We start from the raw sequence: 24,403 nt of genomic DNA on the forward strand, positions 1-24,403 counted from the left end.
GTGCAAATCCAATTCAGCTACCGTGGTCGCAAGGGGATACAAAAAGATGCGAGAAGCGAACGAGAGCCGCATAGGAACCAAGCGGCGACGGGATCCCAAGAAGAGCGCGTCTTTGTGAGCCACATTTACGGTAAGTCAGACACTCGTGGTTTCATTTTAGGGAATAAAGGTTGGCATGACAATACTGCTTGTATATTTAATCCTCTTTCAAAAAAAGCTATTAAGTGGCTACATCACATGTTTTTTTTTGGTCTTTTCTTCCATGATGCAGCGGACTGAACCTTTTTAATCAGCTGTGCGCATGTTTAATGTTGTGCTTTTCGCTTTGAAGGTAACAGGTTGAACCCAGTATACTTATATAGCTCTATTCTATTTTATCTGCACTTGTTAACACTGAGTAATAAACAATACATTTGTAAAAATCTATTCAACGGTAGGGGCCTAGTACTGGAAAAAAAAACAGGGAAAGTGGCATATAAAATATAAATTTATGGTTATAGTAAATTTCTCTTTTAATGCTTTTCATATCTACATAAAATTAAAAGTGAAAATTTAAAAAATACCAGGAAGTAATAACTCCAAATGGAGACACAAACAACATAATTGTAAACTGAAAAAGAGTTTTTATGGCTCATAATAAAAAAATGAGATTTGACTTCATTGATAAAAGTGAACGTTTATTTTAAGGTTTTCCTGGTAATGTGTTGAGAAAGGGAAGAAGGAAGTTCTTGCTGGTGGAAATGTTTTGACTTTGCAAGAATTAAAAAAAGGTTTCTAAGTCTGAAATATGTAAATGAGTGTTGGTCAAAATGTTTATTTATTTTTTTATCCTAAATAAAGTTTTTACAGTTTTGGAATATAAACTGTTCAGATTAGCATCCAATTCAATTCAATTCAATTTAAAAATATTTTATTAATCCCAAAGGGAAATTAAATGTTGTTATAGCTCATATTATGAAGGTTTCCTCAAAGAGCCGTTGTAGATGCTGATGGCTGTGGGCAGGAAGGATCTCCTGTAGGTCCGTCTTACAGCAGATCTGAAGAAGCCTCTGACTGAAGACACTCTGTTGTTGTAGGACAGTCTCATGAAGAGGATGCTCAGGGTTCTCCATAATGTTCTTCATTTTATGAAGAATCCGTCTTTCCACAATGATCTCCAGAGGTTCCAGAGGAGTCCCCAGAACAGAACCAGCTTTCTTTATCAGCTTGTTGAGCTTTTTTAAGTCCCTGGCTCTGATGCTGCTTCCCCAGCAGATGATGGCAGAAGAGATCACACTCTCCACAACAGACTTATAGAAGATATGCAGCATCTTGCTGCAAACACCAAAGGACCTAAGCTTCCTCAAGAAGTACAGTCTGCTCTGTCCCTTCTTGTAGATGGCTTCACAGTTACATCTCCATTCTAGTCTATTGTCCAGGTGAACACTGAGGTATTTATACTCCTCCACCACCTCCACTTCTTCTCCCATGATAGAAATAGTTTTTGACTTATTCCTGTTTCTCTTAAAATCTACAATCATCTCCTTTGTTTTATTCACGTTCAAAATGAGATGATTGTTTCCACACTTTGCCACAAAGCGGCAACAACTGATCACTTACCAGTCTGACACTAAGAAGGGCAACAAGGACTTAAAATTGAAGCTCAATATTTCGTGTCATTTATTGCAATAACAACAAAGTTGCCAAAATATTAACACATTCATGACACTTTTTGTTTTATAGAAATTTATTTGTCACTGCATACAGTCAGAGTTCCACAAACACACATGCTTCTTTCAGATAAAATGTTGCCATTATGGAATCCTGCACCAGTTAGATGAGATGGTACATTTGTAGTGCTAAATAGCACAAAATATTTGTTTAATTATATTTTGGAACATATTTATTGATTTATGCTCTCTTGGAATAACAGTGGGACCAAATGGTTCAAGCAGAAAATGCAACAAATGAAACCATGCTGTCAGGTGTTTATCACAATTATCACAATAGTTTTCTTTATTTGAGACCAAGGTGAGCAAAATGTTACATTTATTTTGAAAGGGTCAAGTTGTTTTTGTTGCCCCTCCTTTCACCTATGCCATAGTGTAATCCTGACTCTCTAAGATTTCTTTGGATTCTTCATCTCTCATTAAGCCCTTTTGGAAATGCACATTTAGTAACATAAGTTTATTTAAATACAGGTAGCTTTGTAATAAAGCAAACCAGGTGAAACCAATTGCAAGGTGTGGCCGCATGCAATTATTTACACTGCTTAAGCATCCAGGTACCAGAAGGTGCATTGTTTTTTCCCCAACATTGTAAAACTACATGGAGGAATGCAGCAGTTAAAAAAATATTGCCGAAGAAATAAACTGTGCAGAAATGGGTGATGTAAACAGCCCAACCACAAAGAAGCGCATAATTGTTCTCTGAAATGTGTTTCCTTTGTCACTTTGTCACCAGTTGACAAAGTGTTTCGTGTTTTATATTTATATATAAATTGTTAGTTTGCATTCAGGTTTGGTTCAAGACTTCCTGGTGTGTTTAGTTTTTGTTGCAGTGAAACTCGGTACCTTGTGTTTCACTTAGGCATGCAGACCTGCCCGAACACGTCCTTATTAGCTCTAATCGTTAGATTATTTTTAAACAGACCGTTTCTTTTAAACGTATCCGTGTCATTTTTAAATAACGTGTAGCTGCAAAAGAATGTTAGGATTTCTGTTTCTTTGCTCAATCCTGTCACCTAACCGTGAACCCCCAGTTGACAAGCCTGAGGGCTTTAATTGTACAAACAATAACCACCAAGGGGAGGAGGAAATTGGCAGAATATCAACTGAAATCAAGTCTAGTGAGAAACGGCTCGTTAAAAGAAAAGTAGTTTTAAAAGCTGATGCTCAGAATTACTCAATATAACATCTTGACTTGGTGACACAAGTGACAGGAATCGTTACCCCTGTCCGTTAAGAATGTGTGTAACCGAAACCTAGCACAACTGAAGGATGAGTCCCAACATGTTGAATAAAATCTTGCTAATTGGCGCATTTAAAATATAAAAAACAGCTGATATATATCCTAATTCCTAAAAAATGTCCTGTTTTTTCAGGTCCATCTCTTTTATGCTCATAGCTTTTTAAGCACAAGGAGTTTATTTCCTGCACAGGCTATCAGTGCATGGCTGTTCCTGCCACTGTGGGTGCTTGTGCTCTAAAAGGCTGCAGTTCTCTCCCAGGACTGACTGTGCAGCATTCAATACCCCCATGGTGTTGGCCATTGTACGCTTGTGACTATACCCTCCTTTGTACACAGGCTCTTTTGAGAGGTCGCCTTAGCATCCAAAGAACCCCAGCCTCATTTGCTTTCTGTCACAGAAAGGCTGCCCCTTTAATGCTCCATAGGTTTTGGGAGGTGAATGAAACCAGCCCTGTCCTCTGTGTCCACAGAAAGCATTATCAGAGTTCCCCCATCCTCCTCGAGGCATTTTCTGCACTGTGAATATAAAGAGACACGATGACCTCAGACAGTTGGTGTCGAGTCTGCAGCAGAGGTTTCTTTAGCTGCCACTGGAAGAGTAACAGTGAGGCAAAGGTGAGTATGTTTATGTTTGCAGGTGCATCTAAGTGTTATTTCAGTAATTCAGTTAAAAAAATGAATCAAATGATAAATGGATTGAATTTTCTGATCATTTCTAGTCATACTAACCACTGAAAGTGCTTTACATATGAGGCACATTCACCCTGTTGCACACATTTATACACCGATATGCAGATCAGTAGGCAGCTTGGCATTAAATGCCTTGCCCAGGAGCACATTGACATGTGGCAGGAGGAAGAAGCTTGAACCAAACCCACAAATTTAAGATCCCAAGGCACTTCTCATTGAGCAACAGTTACCCTACAGTCAAATGCACAGTGATATACTTCAAGTATTTGTTTCTTTTTACTGTGATTATGGCTTACAGCTAATGAAAACCCAAAATGCAGTTTCACGCCTCTTTTGCTTGAATTACTGCGTCAATGCAACGTGGCATGGAGCATTCAGCTCCTCAGCATTGTTGGGTCTGGGGTCTCATCTTCTTATTAAAAATACTGCATAGATTCTCTGTGGAGTTCAGGTCAGGTGAGTTTCCTGTGGACCAAAGCCAGCAGATTACATGTCTCCACAGATCATAACTGACTATGAAAACCACTGGACATGATGCAGCTTGGATTCTGTGCTTCTTCCTCTAAACTCTAGGACCTTGACTTCTTAAAATGCTACATTTAAATCACTGAACAACAGCTGAGTCGTTTTTCTGTTTAGCTCTGGTATGTCCTTTCTGATGTTGCCTTTGGCTCAGGAGTGGCACAAACACAGATAATGTAACAGTTGTAGTGCTCTGGATGCGTCATGTTTGTGGTGGCTCTTGAACTGTTTACTCCAGTTGATGTCACATCTTGTGAATTTCCCCCGAACTCGTATATGGGCTTTACTTCAAAATCCCCCTAAGGCTGTTATCCTTGTTGTCATTTTTTTATTTATTTTTTTAACCACACTTTTCCCTTCCACTTAGTTGTCTGTTAATATATTTCCATTCAGTGCCCTTTGAATAGTCGGCTTCTTTATTGTATTTCTTTTATTGTAATATTCTAATTGTCTGGTAAACAATATTCTTTTTTTTTTTATGAATTAATTTTTAAATGAATAGGCTACAATAACAGTGATTTGGAAATAAACACTTGAAATATATTTGCTCTTTGTGTACTGAATACTCATGTATAACTTTCACCTGATTTTTTTAATAACTAAAATTAACTGTTTTAATGATATTTGATAGGACATTTACAAAGATACATCTGAATAAATTAGAATAATTTATTAAGTTAACAGACTTTGTTACTATTAAGATTGATTTAAACACTATCATAACCTTAAATCTCACAAATCCAGGATTAATAGTTTACAAGCATATTACCAATAAGTCTCTCTTCTATTAACTAAAATTAAAATCTGTCAGTTTCCATTAATATAATGCTTGTCAGAGAGTGTTAAAACACTGATAATAAGGTGATGAAGAAAGATGAGATTGTTCTAGTTTGTGCCAACTGACATGTAGAAACTTGCAAGTCCTGACAAGCTGTATCTGGAGAAGACAGAGGAGAAGGATGGTGGTGGTCTATCATTTCCATTGTAGAAGTGCAGGTGTGTTTACCTAAAACAAAATATAAAGGCTTATTTCTGTTTTGCTGTCATGGCAAAATCAACAAAGACAGAATGTTGGAAATCTTCCATTTTATTCACTCTAACGCTTTCTCCATAACAACTTACATTTACACACACAAACGCTTTATACAAATGATCTGTTTAGTTTATCTGAAACCCAAGAATCCCAACAAATAACATTGATCTTATTTTTCCTTTCAGTGTTCATGCTGCTGGTGCTCGGTTGTTAGTGTTGTGACCCTGCTGTCCCTCTTCTGGATGTACATTTGCCTGGTCGTCTACAACGATCAATATGATTTTAATTCGTGAGTGATCACAACGGAAAGCCCAGAATCCACTCTTCCTTTTTTTTGTTTATCGGTGGCTTTTCCTCCTGTATCCCAGTCCTAATTTCTACTGCTCTATCATCAGGGAGGCATTCATCAAGCTGCACAAGCACTTAAACTATTTCATGGTGTTGATGACTATTTCTGCTGTGTTTGCCTGCTACTGCGTTTTACTGCTGGTGAGAAGCATCATATCAGATTGAATAAAACTGAATGTCTTCTGTTGTTACTGTTTTAAACTCGTGAGTTAAACTTTTTATCTTGATTGCAGCTTTTCGCATTGGTCCAAGTTGCCTTGGGAGAAAAACTTCACTTACACTGGCTGCACAGGGTACAATAAACTTTCACCTGTTCAACCTACAATATCATGTTTAATCACGGACCTAACTATCAGAATTTCTTTTCCAATATGCAGATCTTCATTTGCTTAGGTGTGATATTCATCGCTCTTGGGATTACAGGAATCATCCGATGTTGGAAAGACGAATGGCAGATTGTTCCTTTTTCACTCCAGGTACAGTAAATGTATGGATCGTGGAAATCTCATACCACATTAACATAAGAGAAGCGATGCAATGTTTCTTCTCTCTCTAAACTCCTCTGTTATAATCCCATGATTTTTAAATTTAAAAAAGTTCCTTTACTTTTTTCACTTTTAATATGCCACATAATATTCAACAAAAAAAAACAACCAAATCTGTTTATTGAAGCACCGTTGAATTAATTTTAATTTTCAGCATACAGTGTTCTTGGGAAGGAATCTAGCAGCATACCACTTATTGCCTTTGCAATATTTGCCAATATTGTCCTGCAAAAGTTCTCTAAATCTCTCAGATGGTGAGAATATCTTTAGTCTCCAAGCATCTTCAGGTGAACCCACAGATTTTCTCTCAAAAATAGCCCTGAACTCTTGTTAGATAATTTTAAAATGTTACTTTTCTTCTGGGAAAGCAGTTGTTTTGTTGATTTGGATGAATGCTCTGACTCACTGTGATGCTAAAAACATAAAATCAATCTTAATCTTCAGCTTTCAAGCAGACATTTTAAGATTTAGGAGCAGAACTGACAAAAAACCTAGTCCTGCTGCCACCACCATGTTCCTCAGTGGGCATGGTGTTCTTCTTGGCAATGCACAATATTGTTTTGTTCCAAACCTACCATTTCAAATTGTGGCCCAAAAGTTCCACTTTGTTTCATTAACATCATAACACAATCTCTCACAAGGTTTTGGGATGTTTTAGCCCAGCCTGGATGTTTTCTTGGGAAGAAACTGCTTCTGTCATGCAACCATACTCCTTAGTCTAGACTTAATCGCTGTCACATGGAGAAGACCAGGATTTTTTGGAAATTGCTGCAGCTCCTTCAGTGTTAATGTCGGCCTCTTTACAGCCTCCCTGACCAGTTTCCATCTTGTATTTTCATACATGTTTGGAACATTTCCAGGTTTTACCTCTAAGTCCAATTACTGCTGACTGTATTCATTATACTATGATGTCATACTATTTTGGTATCCTTCTCCTGATTGATACCTTTTAGATTTAAATGAGCTAATGTTAGGAAAATCTAACTAAGACAGCTGAACTTCATTTCAGATTAATCAGATTTCACTATAACTGATGGCAGGTGTGGATTCAAGAAGACTGAATGCAAATAAAATACTGACAATGACTACTTAGATGCTGCATTATGGGTTTTTCTTGACGGTGAGAGATATATTCTCCCAACCACAAATTCTGCAGGACATCCTTCCAATAAAGAGTTAATTGGGTTAATAGAGCAGCCATAATGTTCTCATAGGGGGCCACCTAATAGGTTTTTGTTTCTAAACATTTGACTTGAAGCAAATGTGTATAGAACTCTATAAAATCATCTCTTGCTGCTGGTAATATTATCATTCAGAATAATTTGCTGATGTGCTAGCATAACATTTGCATGTTTTCTCTCTGTTTTAAAATGACTTTTTGATAATTGAGCTTGTAACATATTTCAGGGCAATTCCACTTAATCATGTGCCGATAAAACTTGCAAAAAATGTTCTTTTTCTGCTTTATGAACTGAGTGCAATGCTTTAAACATTGTAGAATTTAATTATTAATGTTCTGTACAGCCTTTCGCAGCCAAGCACGTAGTGCAGGTCAAACAACACAAACAAAAGAGATGCGGCAGCCAACACAGTCTTTCATTTTGAACATCATTGTATGATCATCACTTTGGAAGAAACTTGTTAGGAAAAACACAAATTTGTTGATCATCATAATTTTCTGTTCTCTTTTTGTAGTATACGGCTCCTTTCTTACAGTTTGGTGCTGTTGGAGCCTTGATCCTGCTGAGCTGGTTTGTCTTCCAGGCCTTCCTCAAGGCCAAAGAAGGTACGTTGCTCAACTCCAGTAATATAAATCCCATGATTCGCCAGCACCACTACATAAACACATTTCCCCAGACATACACTCAGTTGCAGCAATGAGTCTTTAAACCATTTCTAATAACTAGAAATCATTAGGAGAGGTCATTACTGAGTCAGGCTCACTAGTGGGTATTGGTGAGGAAGGCATTTCAGATCCTATTTGATCTTATTTGATCAAAGTAATTTAAGAAAAGAAAGTGAACCTTGTTTATAAGCAACAATAGAATAGTTTACCCCTTATGAGCGACAAATGTGGCCGTTTCTTTTTAAGAAAGATGTTTCAGTTCAGTGTTCTTTTTTTCATTTAATCCATATATACAGTCGTTAAAAAATACCACAACAAATAAAATTTTCGTTTCTTTAAAACGTTTCCACACCTATTTTTAAATGGTTTCATATTTACCAGAATGAGAGAGAACGTTGGGCATCTTTTTTCATTTCTTAACACATTAGTAAACTAGCTATTCACTGGGAGAAAAAAACAATGTTTTATCCATGAAAAGAACGCCCTAATGGCTACTTGTGTCGGTTAAAAGTACAACAGATAAAAGATTCAGACATTAGTCATAGTTTCATTCAGACGCTGAGTCGAAAGCAACAGCAGGAGCCAAGGTAAACATAAGATGTTTCCGCAAAGTTGGGCAGTAACTGGCAGTTTGTAAAGTGAGATTTTAAATGTTGTTTTTTTTGCCAACGTCTCAAAAAAAGACATTTTCCATTTTATCTTGCCAAGCAGTGCCGTGGTTGAGTGAAACACGATGGAGATAAATTGATGGAACAGTAGCTAACTTATAAAACACACAGCGGTATTGAAAATAAGTCTTATGTTCTAACTTTGTGGATTTACTTGCAAGTTGTTAGAAAGTCTTAAATCTGCAATCTTTTGATAACTTTGGAAACAGTATTTTCCATCTAACAACTTCTTTGTGTCAACAAAGGCTTGTTTAGAAGCAATTGAACATATTGCCATGAAATAATTTGGAAAAACTTCAGCTGCAGCAGTTGGCTCAAGACACACTTTCTTTTAAACCTTTGAGCAAGCTTTTTGCATTTCTGTGTTGCTTGTTTGAAGGTCCATAGAAATGTGTAATTTTAAGCTCACCATCTCTTGGGAAGAACAAGTGGATTTTGCATGACTATTTGTTCGGATTATAGCTTAAACATTTTCACAAGCAAGTAGCTTAGTAAAGGTTGCAATTATATTTACATTCATAGTTAAAAAAAAAAAATCAGGACAGCCTCTAAATAATTAGGCTTTTACTGACGTCTAAATGTGTTTTAGTCTAATGTGAAGTGTATAAAAACACACATGTCATTATTTATAAAAGATGAATGGAAAATGGAAAGGTCTGTGGAAAAATAATGCGACCATCCAACTATGATGGTGCAGGAAGCAATGCTCCCTCAGCTAAATTAGTGCTGCAGCACTGCCTTCCTATAGCACATGGAACTTGATTTCCAGCTAATCCAGGCTTCCATAGATTTGTTTGAAAATATTATAACTCCAGGGGATGTGTGTTGCAACTCTAATATACCATTTACAGTTGAACCCAGATGTTTAAATAAACTATAAAAATAGACAACCTTTTTTTCCTTAGGTCATTTTGGATCGGTTTGCTAAATGTGAAGATAAGAGAATTTTTACTTTCGTCACGCTCTGAAGTTTACATATATTTCCTTAATATTTAGTAGACTTGCCTTTTTAAACTGTATGATTTGGGGCAAACGTTTTGGGAATCTTCAACAGGGTTTTCACTATAGTTTGCAGGAATATTGAACCATTCCTCATGACAGAACTGGTGTAACTGTGTTTGTAGGCTGCCTTACTCCCACACAGCTCTTCACCTCTAGCCACAAACCTTCTATCAGACTGAGATCACGGCTGTGATCTTTCTTCCTCCAAATGTAATTAAGTTCATTCAATTTAGTTCCATCAGACCACAAGACATGTATCCAAAAATTAACCCTCCTACCTTCAAATTTTCTATCTTGTATCTTTGGGGTCAGTTTGACCTGCAATTTGAACTACCAAAAATAATCAAATTTCAAAATTCAACTTTTGTGTCAGGTACTTCATGTTCATGTAACCCATTGTAGGCTAGTATGTAAGTTTCATCCACTTCTGTCCAACTATCCTCATACACACGCCTACCCTCTAAATTTTTCATATCAAGGAAATCCTTCAATTCCTTTAATTGATGGTGTTATGAACAGCTAAAATGTTGATTTTATGTCTTGGACATGGGTGACAGGGGGACAAGGGAGTTTTATTTTCCACTGTTGCTACATGCATGCTCAGTATGAGGGATTGTCAATGTAAGAGACTGTCCGCTGTCTCTACATGCTCATCCAGGAGGAGTGAATGCTGCAAGTCAGTGACTGGATGCAATCTGCTGGGTTCCCTTAGATAGAAAAACGTTTAACCAATTTGAATAATAAACTGAATATGATTGCTTTTGATAGTTAGGATTAATTGGAATGTATGTACCTGACTTGAAATCGGTATGATTGGATTGAACTGACTTTGTAAAGTGCCTTGAGATGACATGTTATGAATTGGCACTACATAAATAAAACTGAGTTGAATTGTATCTGGTGAGGCCTGGAACCATTTTGATGATGTTAGCAGCGCTAAATGTACCCTGTTGTGGAAGTGGGAACACAGACAACGGTAATTTTCCATTTTTGGAAAGTAGAGTTTGCTGGAAGTTGAGAAAGTAAACGAGGCTCAACACTGAGTCATTATCATCAGAGGAGGATGCCTCATTGTCAGGGTCCTCCTCAGTGTTATCCTCTGTCTCAGACACGTTCTCCTTTATGTCATCTTCATGGTCAAAGAGTTTGACAACACCTCATTTACAGAAAAACTTTTCTTAGAAAGGGAGAGCACACAGAGCGCCAAAAGAGATCCTTCAGAATGTTGCTGTGGAAGCTTTTATGTTTACTCCACTCTTAAGTCGTGTGAAGTATCAATATCTTCACTGGAATGGTATTTTCCTTCCCTCACAGCATGGGAAATATGAAACGTCTCAGTGTCTCCCCTTCTGCATGTCGTGTGAATGATCAGTCGTTCTTACACTACTATAGTTATTGTTACGTAGGGTTAGGGCCCCAACAATTTTTGAAGATTAGAAAATGTCATGTTATAGTGACATCAGGATCATCCAAAAGATCCCAAACATATTTGTGTAAAATATTTTATATTTCTCATGTGTTTCATACAGCTAAAACAGCCTCCGGTCAAATTGATCCCAAACCACACAGATGCGTACAAGATCTGTACAGGATATTGAAAAAATATTGTCATGTTAATTTTATTTTTACCCGTACAGTGGGGAGAACAAGTATTTGATACACAGCTGATTTTGCAGGTTTTCCCACTAAGCATGTAGAAGTCTTTCATTTTTTATCACAGGTACTCCTCACTGTGAGTGATGGAATCTAAAACAAAAATTCAGAAAATTACATTGTGTGATTTTTAAGTAATTAATTAGCATTTATTGCGTGACAAGTATTTGATCACCTAACAACCAGTAAGACTCTCACAGGGGTGTTAGTTCTTCTTTAAGAAGCCCTCCTGTTCTCCAATCATTACCTGTATTAACTGCACTTGATTGAACTCGTTATCTGTATAAAACACACCTGTCCACACACTCAATCAAACAAACTCCAACCTCTCCACAATGGCCAAGACCAGAGAGCTGTGTGAGGACAAAATAGCAGACCTACACAAGACTGGGATGGGGTACAGGAAAACAGCCAAGCAGCTTGGTGAGAAGACAACTGTTGGAGCAATTATAAGAAAATGGAAGAAGTTCAAGATGATGGTCAATCTTCCTCGATCTGGGGCCCCAGGCAAGATCTCACCTCATGGGGCATCAATGATCATGAGGTGAGGGATCAGCCCAGATCTACATGGCAGGACCTAGTCAATGACCTGAAGAGAGCTGGGACCACAATCTCAAAGAAGACCATTATTGATACAATATTCCATCATGGATTAAAATCCTGCAGCGCACGCAAGGTCCCCCTGTCCAGGCCGTCTGAAGTTTGCCAATGACAATCTGGATGATCCAGAGGAGGAATGGGAGAAGGTCATGTGGTCTGATGAGACAAAAAAAGACAAGACAGGACCTGCTGCAGTGTGCGCTAACCTCGTCAAGAACTACAGGAAACATCTGATTTCTGTAGTTACAAACAAAGGTTTCTGTACCAAATATTAAGTTTTATTTTTCTGATATATCAAATACTTATGTCATGCCATAAAATGCAAATTAAGTACTCACAAATCATACAATGTGATTTTTCTGGATTTTTGTTTTAGTTGAAGAGTACCTATGAAAAACAAATTGAAGACTTCTACATGCTTTGCAAGTGGGAAAACGTGCAAGATCGGCAGTGTATAGAATACTTGCAGCCAAAAAAAAGTCTGATTTATTTAGAGACGATAAACATTGACAAAGATAAAAGGAGTGTTAAGGTATTTGTCCGCAAGTACATTTACAGACTTTATTCTGGCTTTTTTTTTAATCAGCACTAGTGGCCTTTATTTTCTGTTATCTTTTCAAAAGTAGGCAGACAGGAAGTGGGCGGGACAGGGGGGAAAAACCGGCAGCACTGGCCTCCAGGGCCAGGACTCCAACCCTAGACAGCTGCATCGAGGACTGAGGCCTTCGTATATGGGTTGCACGCTCTATCACTAATGTGGCATTTAGAAAATTATTTAATAATCCTGACTGACTTAAAACAGGAAACATTTTGTTTTATTTAATGTAAGTGTGAAAAAAAGTATTTGTAAACACCTGGTTTCAACTGTATACAGCACATAGGCACCACTGCTATAGTATTTGCTCAAGTGCTATTCAAAAGTTGCAGCAATTACCCAATAATAACATCTCTTAATGCAACACTATGCGGACAACCTTTCTACACTGACCTGCTGCCCGACTTACTTTCTGATTAATGCAGCTAATAATTAGTTGACCACTTGGGGGCACTCCTACATTGTGTATAAAGCATTTTCGGGACAAGATGGTCTCTCTTAAATATGGGAGAAAAATAAAACCAGACTGATGTGAAAGCAAACCAACCAAGCTGTCCTTGATGCAGCAGAACCCTGTACATTCTCCACCCTTCATCCCAATAAACATAACATACATCATAAATGACTTCATGTACTTCATAGATGTGACAGGACTTGATGTGTGATGTAAAATGCTTATTTTCCTTAAGTTTTAACCTTCATAAAATGTTGTTCTATATGCCAGTGCAAATTGGATCACAGTGTGACAACCAACTAGAATTTAAAGGGGTTAGAAATGTTTTCCATTATTGTACATAATGTGTTTTTGAACCTGTGGCGTGTGTAATTTCTCAAAGTTTTTCATAAAACTATGCAAAGTGGTGCTTTTTGTCTTTTTTTGTTTATGAGCGTGTGTTTGCCAATAATTGACTGTGCTGAAAAGTGGCGAAGAAAGTATTGCTGACATCTTGCGACTACTTCTTCAAAACCTCTAACAACGTGTGAAATGAATATAAGTCTAGTTCTACAGCATAAATAGCTTGATTATCTTCTTCTCTTTCCAGGATCAAAGTTCCTGATTGCAGTGGTGTTCCTTGTAGTGTCAGCATTCATCTTACTGTGCCCCCTGCTCATCCACTCACCTTGTTTGATAAACGTTAAGGATTTAAAAGCAAAACCAGACCTCTTCGGCCACAGAGGAGCACCAATGGTGAGTGTTATTGCTCGACTCTGTTAGCCAAAGCAAAATAACGGGGAGACGCGTATGCAACCAATGAAGCTCTTTACCGAGCCAAAATGATAATTAACGGGCAGGGTTTGTAATAAGTCATGCTGACGTAGGTGTGTGCCGTGAGTAATTGCTATGAGATGTTAAACAGCGATGAAGATGATAAAATCAAATAATGAGTAAATAGATATTGCGGCCCACAGCAGCTGGCGTGGCTGCACCATGGACCAGGTGCAAAAACAAAAGCGTGTTCAATATGCTGCAAAGCCAAAATTAAGGCAAGTGTTACCTTCTCGATGACAGAATAGTTTAATTGGTGTTTGTTAAAAGTTTTGTAGAAGTAACTAAATGCAAATGCCCACGTGGTCCAGCTGTGTCAATACGGTGCCCACATCGCTGGCATCCGCGTGGAGGTGGAAGGGATAGTCGAACCGCAGCCAGGACAGAAACACAGCAAAGGAGCTGTTTCACCTGGTTGACAGAGAGAAGACCATTCAACAACCAGACCAAGGAAGCCACAGGATCTTTTCTGGTAACTGAGACCGGAAACTGCTGAAACGCTTCTACTTTGGCTGCAACAGGACTTACCGGACCCTGCCCAACCACACACCCCAGACAGGTCATGGTCTCCCTCACAAACTTCCAGCAAGATTGACCAAGAGCCTTGCCTCCACCAACTGAGTGGGCAGCTCCCGGATGCTGTCTACATGTTGTTCCCAGGTGTCAGAATAAACCACAACGTCATCTAAATGAACAGTGCAACCCTGCCCAATTTGAAGAACAAGGTTCTGCAATGCCATTGTCCAACATATATTTCATGAGCCGGTGCTCTTAGAAGTGACTTTAATGTCTAGTGGAAACGCTCCAATGGGCCCTGGCTTTGTGCGTGATAAGCCGTAGATTTTTTGTGCTTCATGCATACTTGACCTGTTTTAACACCTGAGAGAATAGATGTGAGAAAAACTTGTCCCCGATCAGACAGGTTTTTTTTTTTAATGCCAAATACATAGATGTAAAACACCGAGAGTGCGTTATAGCATGGGTCCCGGCACAGACCGTAAACACATCAGAAAACTCATGCTTACTCTCATCTTTTTGGCACAGCAAGAGGGGCAACGTGTTTGCCCACATGCGCGCACCCAAAAGGTTGTTACCTAAAAACACAGACACTCCTTCAATAGGTTAACATTGGGTACACGGCTAACAAAACTTCCCCACAAAAGAGCTCACATTCCAGTGAGACTATGAAGAGGAACAAACAGGACATTAAAACCCATTCCCTGTACAGGGACACATTTACGAGTTTCAGATGCTTCCGACAGGGGTAACACATCAGCCTGTATAAATGAATCAAATGCACCTGTGTCTCTTAGTATCTTCAGAGGTATGTTCTTATCACTACCTACAAGGGACACATAATCCTCTCTAATAAAAGGCAGATGGGACTCCCAAGGCCCCACAACAGCCTCCACAGGTAGAAACGGAGCCAGGCCAGTGCCTTTTGGGGTACAGTGTAACGGTGCACACCTGGACTTTAACAAATTGCAATCAGTCTTCCAAAGGCCACGTTTGTGACAATAATTACACAGTTTGTCACAAGAACCAGAGGGTTTATTCTCACAACTATGCACATCACTGGGGCGGCTAAAAGACTCACCTCGCCCATTATTAGAACCCCTGCTTGCTGCCAAATAGTACTCGTCCGTCAAAACATGGTCATTTGCAAATGCCACGGCCACTGCTTTAGTCTCAGCTTTTTTGCTCACAAACAGATGTGTTTTTAAGACCACATCCTTCACTTTGGCATATATCCAGCTGTTATAATCAGACAAGGCAGAAAAAAACCTCTTGGACTCGGCCCACAAGAACACATTGCAATAACCTTGAATAAACAGGGCGGGGCAGGAACCCCTCCCCTCACACACGGAAGTACAGCGCTTTTTATCAGCAGGAGGCGGTGTGCCCTACTAGCCTAATACTTCAGGTGGCTGATACTTCAGGTGCACCTCGTGTAAAAAAAAAAAAAAAAACATAATCTAGAATGACAATATTAAAGACGGATCCCCACATGTTTAAAGGGAAGGGAACCTTCTCGGCGAGCATCCTGCTTAACGAGACGAAAACTTAAAAATGAAACGACCAGCATGTTCCTGTACAACTCTGGAAATAACTGCATTAATATTTAATTGAAATACAATTAAAAATAAATCTTGTGGTGTGTTTGGTAATAACAATATATTTTGTTATTATTTTTAGAAATGTTGCACCGTTGCAACAGTCATATGAGGGGCCCCATATGCCCTGTATCTGCACCATTGTTGGCATGCTCTGCTGCTGGGTCAACAATATGCTCCATTTAACATAGTGTACTGAGCCTTGTGTGCTCTCACAGCCTCAGGATAGTTTGTGCAAAAATGTGTCTCACTCGTACGTTCTCATTATGTTCAGCTGGCTCCAGAGAACACTTTGATGTCTTTTGAAAGAAGTGCAACGGAGTGCAATGTGAAGGCTTTTGAGACAGACGTGCAGCTTAGGTAGGGTGGACATTTTTACCTTTTTATGTTAATTAGGCCTTTTAATGTTTTTGTTGTCATTTATCATCAACAAGGTTTATTTTTTTTTTAGAATGGATGGTACTTATGCCTTATTAACTAAGCACTTTCATGGATGCCAATAATTATTGTTTTGTTTATGTAGTAAGGACAGAATTCCCTTTCTGATGCACGACCACAAGTCTGAGTTCCTCAAAAGAACAACAAACATTACAAAAAATGTATCTTGTGGCAATCAGCTGACCTTTGACGAGCTAAAGACTCTAAATGCAGGAGGATGGTTTGTAGAGGTGAGTGCTGTCTCTGTTTGCATGTTTTGCTGCAAGTCTGAATAAAAAATAAAAAAAACACTAAAAACGTTCTGACTTTCCAGAAAGATCCTTTCTATACAGTGCACCTGCTGACAGAAAAGCAGAAAAACGATGCTAAAATGCAGGCTATACCTTCTCTGCAAGAGCTTCTTGAGCTTGCCAAACAGCACAATACTAAAGTTATATTTGACTTGTATCATCCTGAACATTGTCATGATATTAACGACACAGTGGACACTGTGACCACCATCTTGCGTTCTGGCATCGACCAAAAACTGGTAGGTCTAAACGATCTTGTAGAGTTTGCTGAACATTTTACTTTGTGAGATTTTAAAGCCTTGTCCTGTTATAGATCTATTGGCTTCCTCCAAAAAACAGAGGAAATGTGAAGAATGCTACAGACTTCATCCAGATTTATGGAAATGAATCAGAGATGTTTCAAGAAAACGGATCTCACCTTAATGTGAAATACAGCCAACTGACTATAGATAAAATCAGGTAAGACATAAGAACATGGCAAAAAACAACAGTGAACACTTACTTAGTCTGCAAATAGTGTTTTGCAGGGGTTGGCAAGCACAGTAGTGTGGTGAATAGCTGCATGTCTAGAAAAAGTACTGGTGCTTAAAATGTCAAATTCAGCTCAAGGGGATACAGTTAAATAATGTCCTAAACCCTTTGCAGTGTTAAACGGATGAACAGAGCAGCTGTAAAACGTTTACTAAGGAATGAAAAACATTGTTGCAACATGTTTAGTGTCCATGAATTGGAGCAGTTAATGGACTTCATTGAAGTGTTGTGATGGTGCAAAAGCATGACCTGTTGCTGCTGCATTCCTTTGTGTCTCTAGTGTTTCACATTTATATTACAAAACTCTGTATCGAAGGTGTTTACATTTGCATTCCTGGTGAGAAATCATGCTCCTATCGTACACAATGGGTGTGTGGCTTGAGTCCTCAACAATCCACACAAACAAAAGTTTGGGATTCTGTTATTGGGAACTGTTAAGTGAGTAAAACTGAACTGAAAAATCATGAAATATAACATTAAAAATTACTTGCAATGTTTTAGAATAAAACAAATGTTTGTCTACCCTCAAAAAGTAGAAGATGAACTTTAGCAAATTCATTGGCATCATTTGGCATCATTCATGCAAGAACCACTGCTGCATACCATCGGATTGTAAGGCAAAGAAGAAACTGTATCAAGATCTTGACAAACCATCTGACCCATTTTCTCATTTAATTATTAAAAAGCCAAAAATACATGAATAATTAAATCAATTTTTGACAACAAAGACCATTTAGGAACATTTAACAGAATTAGAGATAGTTACAGTCAGTTCTACCAATGTGAAATTTGCGAAAAAATAAACCGAAAGATGATGAAAATATAAGAACGGCTGTTAAGTAGTAGCCAATACCGACTGTTTATTTTGGATTACTAGGGAAACAAATTATGTATTAGAAAACTAATACTGTACATCTTATCGTACTTTACGTCTTCCTCAAATATCATTCGATCAAAACAAATACATTCCTTAAACTGTAACAAAATGTCCCTATTATGGATTTTAACCAAACAAATAACTCTTTTTGAGCCATTTAAACCCTGACCTGTCTAGTTTTAGGTTTTACCATATTCAGTTCATTTCTCTGTGTTTATTATTATTAGGGTCTTGCCATATTAGTTCATTCCTTTGTGTTTATTTTTATTTATTGTTTTCTGTTCTCTATGTATTTTTAGTTTATTCTCCTATGTTAGTTCCAGGCTTTTACTTTTGGGTCTTTGCTCTGTTCCTTTGTGTTAATTAGTGTCCCTTCCTCAGTTTCCCTGCTCTAATTTTACCACAGCTGTTTCGCAACCCCTGATTAACTCACCTGCTTCCTTTGTCATTTTTCACCCCTGCCTTAATATTTAAGCTCCTGGTTAATCATTGTTTCTCGCTGGTATCTTCTGTTTCTCTCACACCTATTTCATGTCCTTTTGTCTTCATGCCAGTTTTGTATGTCTTAATTTTTATCATTAAACTTTTCATCTCTTGCTCTGGGTCTGCCTGCATTGCCAACTGAAACCAAACATGACAGACGTTGGGTACTGCCCTCTTCAGGCCAATGGATGTTAGTTCAGTCTATCAGTACATCCCTAAAAAGGTTTGGCTAAGACTGATACAAAAACAAACTTTTGAAAAATATTGATTAATCTTTTGATTCAAGGTTTAGATTTGAATAAATGTGAGGCTTACATGGAGCTTTGAGCGAGTCGAACTGGATTAGGCGAGGCCAGGTTTCTGTTGTCAAGGCATACCAAGGCTTTTAATAGTTATTAAATAAAACACTGTGAACCAGCACTCACTGTTTGCAATATTGTCCACATTAAACTGAGATTGGAAACTGGGACTGCTGGTTCTTAGTATTTTGAAATTGATTCATGATGGTGGGCTTCAAACTAACTTTGTTTACAATGGTACAATTGTGTAATTAATGGTAGTGATTTCAGAACTTCTAACATTTTCCATCTGATTGTTCCTATAGTTTTTAGTCCTTTATTAAGGAGATGCCAAACAAAATGCTGGGTTGCTGTGTTAGGCATAGAGTAATCGCGTACCTCCCCTGAAGGCTACTACACTTTTCCCTCACATATAAGATGGACAGTTTTGGCTATTTCCAGCTGTAAAAACACAGGCAGTCCTAGTGTGGAAGCTATGGCATCACCAACCATCACTCCTATTAAAATAATATCTGTAAAGTAGCAGACTCCAAGCTAAACCTGAGCAGACAGGTTGACTAATTAACCAGCTAAAATATCAACTTATACTTTCAGTGTTACTCTACACAATGACAAGAAGGTATAATATATTAAGAAGCACTAGGAAATTGCATAAAAAAATGTTAAAAGTTTGTGTTAAAACCTAACTAAAAATGGCATAACTGTAATATTATTTAAACACTGGTAAGAAACATTATGACTTTTTGTTTTGAATAAAAGCAATTCCATCATATTACAAATTTTGATTTAAATCTTTAATACCATAACACCAAGGCACAGTGGTATTTTCACTCAAGGTTGTCATTTTTTGATAATCCCATTCCAGACCATGTCTACTTTGGATCACCTCATGTTGCTTTTCTTCACACTTTACTCATATATTTGCAAAACTTTTTAAAGCAAGTTGCACGATGCGTTAATCTGAAGCATTTTTAAAGACTATCGTAAATGTACAATGCTGTAGAAAAGTATTTTGCTCACTTCCAGATTTCTTCTACTTTTGTTTTTTTCATAATTGTTTCAAATTGTCAAACAAATTTGAATATCAGATTAAGATAACCAGAGTATATGTGAAAATTAGTTTTCAAATGATGATTTTAGTTATTAAAGTTAAAAAAAGCTATCCAAAACAATATGGCCCTGAGTGGGAAGGTAATTGCCCCTTTGATGAATCATAAATTAAGTAGAAATTATTAGTTTTGGAAAGTTACATTTTTCTAGCCACATGCAGGCCTGTAAAATCAAAATATAATTTAAAAAGAACCTGTCTGACAATATGAAATTGGCTGAAAGATCTCATTTAGTAACACATCATGTCCTGATCTAAAGAAAATCAAAAACAGATGAGAAACAATGTCAATGACTTTGGAAAGGATTGCAAATCCATTTCTCTGACCCTGAGTCATTATTCGTGAATGGAGAAAACATGGAATAGGAGTGAACCTTCCCAGGAGTGGCTGGCCTACAAGGAGTGCATCTAAAACTCATCCAGGAGGTCATAAAAGAACCCATTTTAACATTTAAAGCACTGCAGGACTCGCTCGCCTCAGCTGAGGTCAGTGTTCATGATTCAACAATCCCTAAAACCACCCAAATGTCTCATATTCAACAGAAAATATCAGATGATCCTCAAGGCTTTAGTGAAAATACTTTGCGGACTGACAACACAAAGTTTGAACTTTTTTTGAAAGGTTGCGTTCCTTTACATCTGCCATTAAAACTAGCACAGTTTTTCAAAGAAAAGAACATATCTGCAGTCAAACATGGTGTTTATGTAATGGGCTGAGGCTGCTTTGCTCCCGCATAACCTGGATGACTTGAAGTGATTGATAGAACCATTCATAAAACCAAAGGAAATGTTTTAGAGTAGCCTAGTCAAAGTCTGAACTTAAATCTGACTGCGATGCTGTGGCATGACATAATACAAATCTGTGAAGTAAAGCCAACATTCCTCCACAGTGAAGTAAACGACTCGCTGCTAAGGTTGGCACAACCAGCTATTAGATTTATGGGGTGATTACTTTTTAAGATAGGGTCAGATTAGTTTGGATTTTGTTTCCCTTTAGTGAAATAAATAATTGTTTCAAAACAGGGTTTTGATTCACTCAGGTTATCTTTACCTGTATTAAAATGTATTTGATAAAAAGGTGAGTCAAAAAAGCAGAGATCTGAAAATCAGAAATCTGTGAGGTGGCAAATAATTTTTCACACAAATGTTATGTGGATACTTGATGTGCACACACAGATAGGCAGTCAGTGTTAATAAACACCAGTCAGTGTAGTAGTCATTTAAGCAACGATGCATTTCAGCCTTCTTTGAGGATCAAATATAAATCTTAAAACACAACAGGGAAATGAATAATAATATAAAGAATTTAACTCCACATGTAAAATCCATTTGTAAAAGGCAATGAAATATTGAAATGGACCTGAGAGGGGATTTGGATTATTGTTGATTGCTGCTGGTGAATCTCGGGTGCTGCTGGTATTCATGCTGATGCTACTTTGACACAAGCCACCCACCTACACTGTGCTGCAGACCAAACATTCCTCCCCATGGCAACAGCAGGATAATAAGCACTGTCACAATGCAAAAACTGCTCAAACTATGTAAAACTGGTGGTTTTAATATTGCAGCTGGGTCATGCATTTACACCCAGATACAATAATACATTAACTTAAACAGACACGCGCGCGCCTGCACACACACACACACAATGTGAACCTATTTATGAGCCCTGCTTTGAATGTTTTCCTAGTTTATGATAGGACCCTTATTTAGTTATATTAATACAGTCAGTTTTCCTGAATGTTTGTTCCTCATGCTGACTCTGTATCTGCCAGGAAACTTCAGGAGGACAACATTAAAGTGAACCTGTATGTGGTCAATGAGCGCTGGCTGTTTTCTCTGCTGTGGTGTGCAGGGGCAAGTTCTGTCACCACTAACTCCTGCCAGGTCCTAAACGAAATGAAGAACCCTGACTGGACCATGGTGAGAAACGTGCACCAACAGTAGCTGCTTGTATACTTGTATACACGCTCTACTTGTTTAAGTATCAACTGATCATGCAATACTTTCATGAGTCTGCTTTCTGAGATCTATGAACCCCTGCCTGACCTGGTGGACACATTTGTATGTTTCAGGCACCTTATGTTTACACAATGATATGGATTTTAGTAGATGTTGGGTCCATTTTGACAATGATTGGTCTCTTTGTCTATCAGTGGTAAGCTAATCTTTTTGGGTGGTTTGGGAAACTGGGTATTTAAAAATGTTGATGGTGGTTTACTCATCTTATTTTCTTTCTATAACAGGAAAACAAACGATTCCCGTCACAGAACAGGTAAAGTGAATTCAGATTTCCACACATTAGCCCTACATCTGGGACCATTACATCATTTAAATATCAACTAATTAACTGCCGATTATTTTATCATATTTTTTTCACTTTATTAAGCCTAAGTAACCTCCTCAGATTAGAATTCTTAAACGTTTTCATTTCATTTGCAACTGAAATTTTTACATTTTTTCTTGTCAATTACAGGTATTGACCTATCTTTCTCTCTTTTTTTTTTTTTATCTGTGCCAGGGAGAACCAACGTTTTGTTGTGTACAGAGCAAGAAAGCACTAGTTTAGTTTGAACTTTGACAGCCTTCAGCGGGCCCAAAGCCATCTTGGATCCTTTACTGTCTCACCACAGTGGCTTAAAGCTCATCAGGACAAAACAAAGAAATTAAACTGTCATTGTTATACATTTTTTTTTATATAAAGCTGTGAAACAACAAATGTTGACATTTACTGAGATGTTGAAGATTTTATACAAATATCAGTAATATGACACTGGATGGCAGTTGGTTACAAGGGTTTGTTGTTCAAAGGCTTATTGAGCAAGAAAAAATAAAGTGCCTTTGACCTCCTGATTGTATTATGTGAACAGTAGATCTAAACTGCCTTCCCTTTGCACTACATTTTTGTACAGTTTAAGAAAAGCTACAGTGAATCCAAAAATGTTTCATTACCCTGGTAGATTCAGGTTTAAAAATATTTTTATTAAACCTAGAAGTTTATTTCCAATAAGAGATGGGACAAGCATCCCTCAAAAGATAAAACAATGTCAAACCATTTTGCAAAGCAATCCAACCCTTTCTATAATGGTTGACCAGCATTTTGCATGTTTCCACTGGTAAGTTGACAATTTTTCTTTGATGATGAGCTCCAAGTCTTTGAGGTTAGAATGCCTCCTTACCATCACCTTAATCTTTACCCCTACAGATTTTCTATCAGATTCAAATCAGCACTCTGGCTGGGCCTCTCTAAAACACTAATATAACTGCATGTCAAAAGAAACATGTTGGTAAAATTAAAAGATTTCTTCAAACCTAAATCTGCCAGGGATATGAATAATTTTGAGCTAAACTTTGCTGCTACAAGAGAAAGTTATTTGTAACCTGAGCCAAATAAACTAAAACTGTTTTGTTGTGTGTGCGCTGTTGTTTAAACTGTATTCTGTGTGCGTAATCTACAACACTCTTCAGTCTCAGGGAATAAAGAAAAACCTGAATTTGAGCCAGTTTATCTGTTTAGAACAAAGCATTAGGATTACAAAAATATCATTTCTTTTCAAGATGTTTTACGGAGGAATGTGTTTAATGAGGAGTTTAGGAGGATCACATGGGATGCATGATTTTTGCAGCCATCTTTTGCTATAAGGATGAGATTAAAAGGCAAACTTGAGTCCTTTTAAAATTTTCGGATTTACCTGAAATAAAGTTAAGCCATTCTAGTATGATGTTCTTAACATTTGTTAATTACCAACCTTTACTTAAAACATGTTTGCAGAGAGGTGAGTTTTTAGAATATGTACAGTTCATTTAGAGAGAATAAAGAATTCAAAACACTATGATGTACAGTACATGTAAAAGACATTGTATTTCCTTATTAGTTTTTTGATGAGACACAACCTTTTACACTTTTTCTGATTTTGATTTTTTTTTTTTTTTCGCTACATAGACTGAGGGAAAGAACATTAACATTTATATCATGTTCTTTTAAGGATGTGTTTTGCACTGGATAAGTACTGTACAAACCTACAATAAATTTGATGGAATACATCTTAACTTGGGTTTTTAAATTTTGTTTAAAATGTGGAATTATCCTTCTAAGATATAGTACTTGTAGAAGAAGCCTATTATACTGATTTCAAATAAAATATAAAATTCATGCATTAATTAAGTCACCAGAAAGAACAAAAAACACCAAATATGATTTGGCCACCATATTACATTACTGCATAAAGCACCTGTAATTTCATCATTGTCAAGAATATATAATTAATCTCAAATGTCCTTATGCCCAGCTGCTTCTTGTAACTGTATGTATTTTATTGAATAACTAGTTTTTTAAAGTATATTAAATAGAATCAAGTGTGGATAATGTTTAATTTTTTCGTTTTTATTTCAGTTATTTAACAAAACATATTTTAAGAGTTGTAATATAATTATCTATTTTTTTATTTTATATATATTTTATAAAGCAATTTAAATTTTGGAAATTGAATAGTTTGAAGCAACCAAGGATTAAATTATACCAAAAGATCCGAGATGGTAGCCCTC

The 24,403-nt window shown here is 37.3% G+C and overlaps 1 protein-coding gene across 1 annotated transcript; it reads left to right on the top strand.

The window, feature by feature from the left end:
- On the top strand, positions 1-23,908 carry gdpd2 (glycerophosphodiester phosphodiesterase domain containing 2). The gene is made up of 16 exons (XM_047354619.1): positions 1-130; positions 3,420-3,564; positions 5,380-5,483; positions 5,590-5,683; positions 5,776-5,835; positions 5,920-6,018; positions 7,783-7,873; positions 13,495-13,640; positions 16,107-16,192; positions 16,356-16,500; positions 16,584-16,799; positions 16,874-17,019; positions 21,634-21,781; positions 21,934-22,016; positions 22,105-22,133; positions 22,380-23,908. Exons 2-16 carry the CDS (start codon positions 3,487-3,489, stop codon positions 22,430-22,432), a joined length of 1,578 nt encoding a protein of 525 aa, XP_047210575.1. The 5' UTR covers positions 1-130; positions 3,420-3,486; the 3' UTR covers positions 22,433-23,908.
- Positions 23,909-24,403: the final 495 nt, after the last annotated feature.

This window comes from Girardinichthys multiradiatus, chromosome 23 (assembly GCF_021462225.1).
Source record: "Girardinichthys multiradiatus isolate DD_20200921_A chromosome 23, DD_fGirMul_XY1, whole genome shotgun sequence".
Lineage (NCBI taxonomy): Eukaryota > Metazoa > Chordata > Actinopteri > Cyprinodontiformes > Goodeidae > Girardinichthys > Girardinichthys multiradiatus.

Coding starts and splice junctions, on each gene's coding strand:
- gdpd2 (XM_047354619.1), top strand. CDS start 3,487: ATGACCTCAGACAGTTGGTGTCGAGTCTGCAGCAGAGGTTTCTTTAGC. Junction 3,565..5,379: donor AGAGTAACAGTGAGGCAAAG/GTGAGTATGTTT, acceptor TTTTCCTTTCAG/TGTTCATGCTGCTGGTGCTC. Junction 16,501..16,583: donor CAGGAGGATGGTTTGTAGAG/GTGAGTGCTGTC, acceptor CTGACTTTCCAG/AAAGATCCTTTCTATACAGT.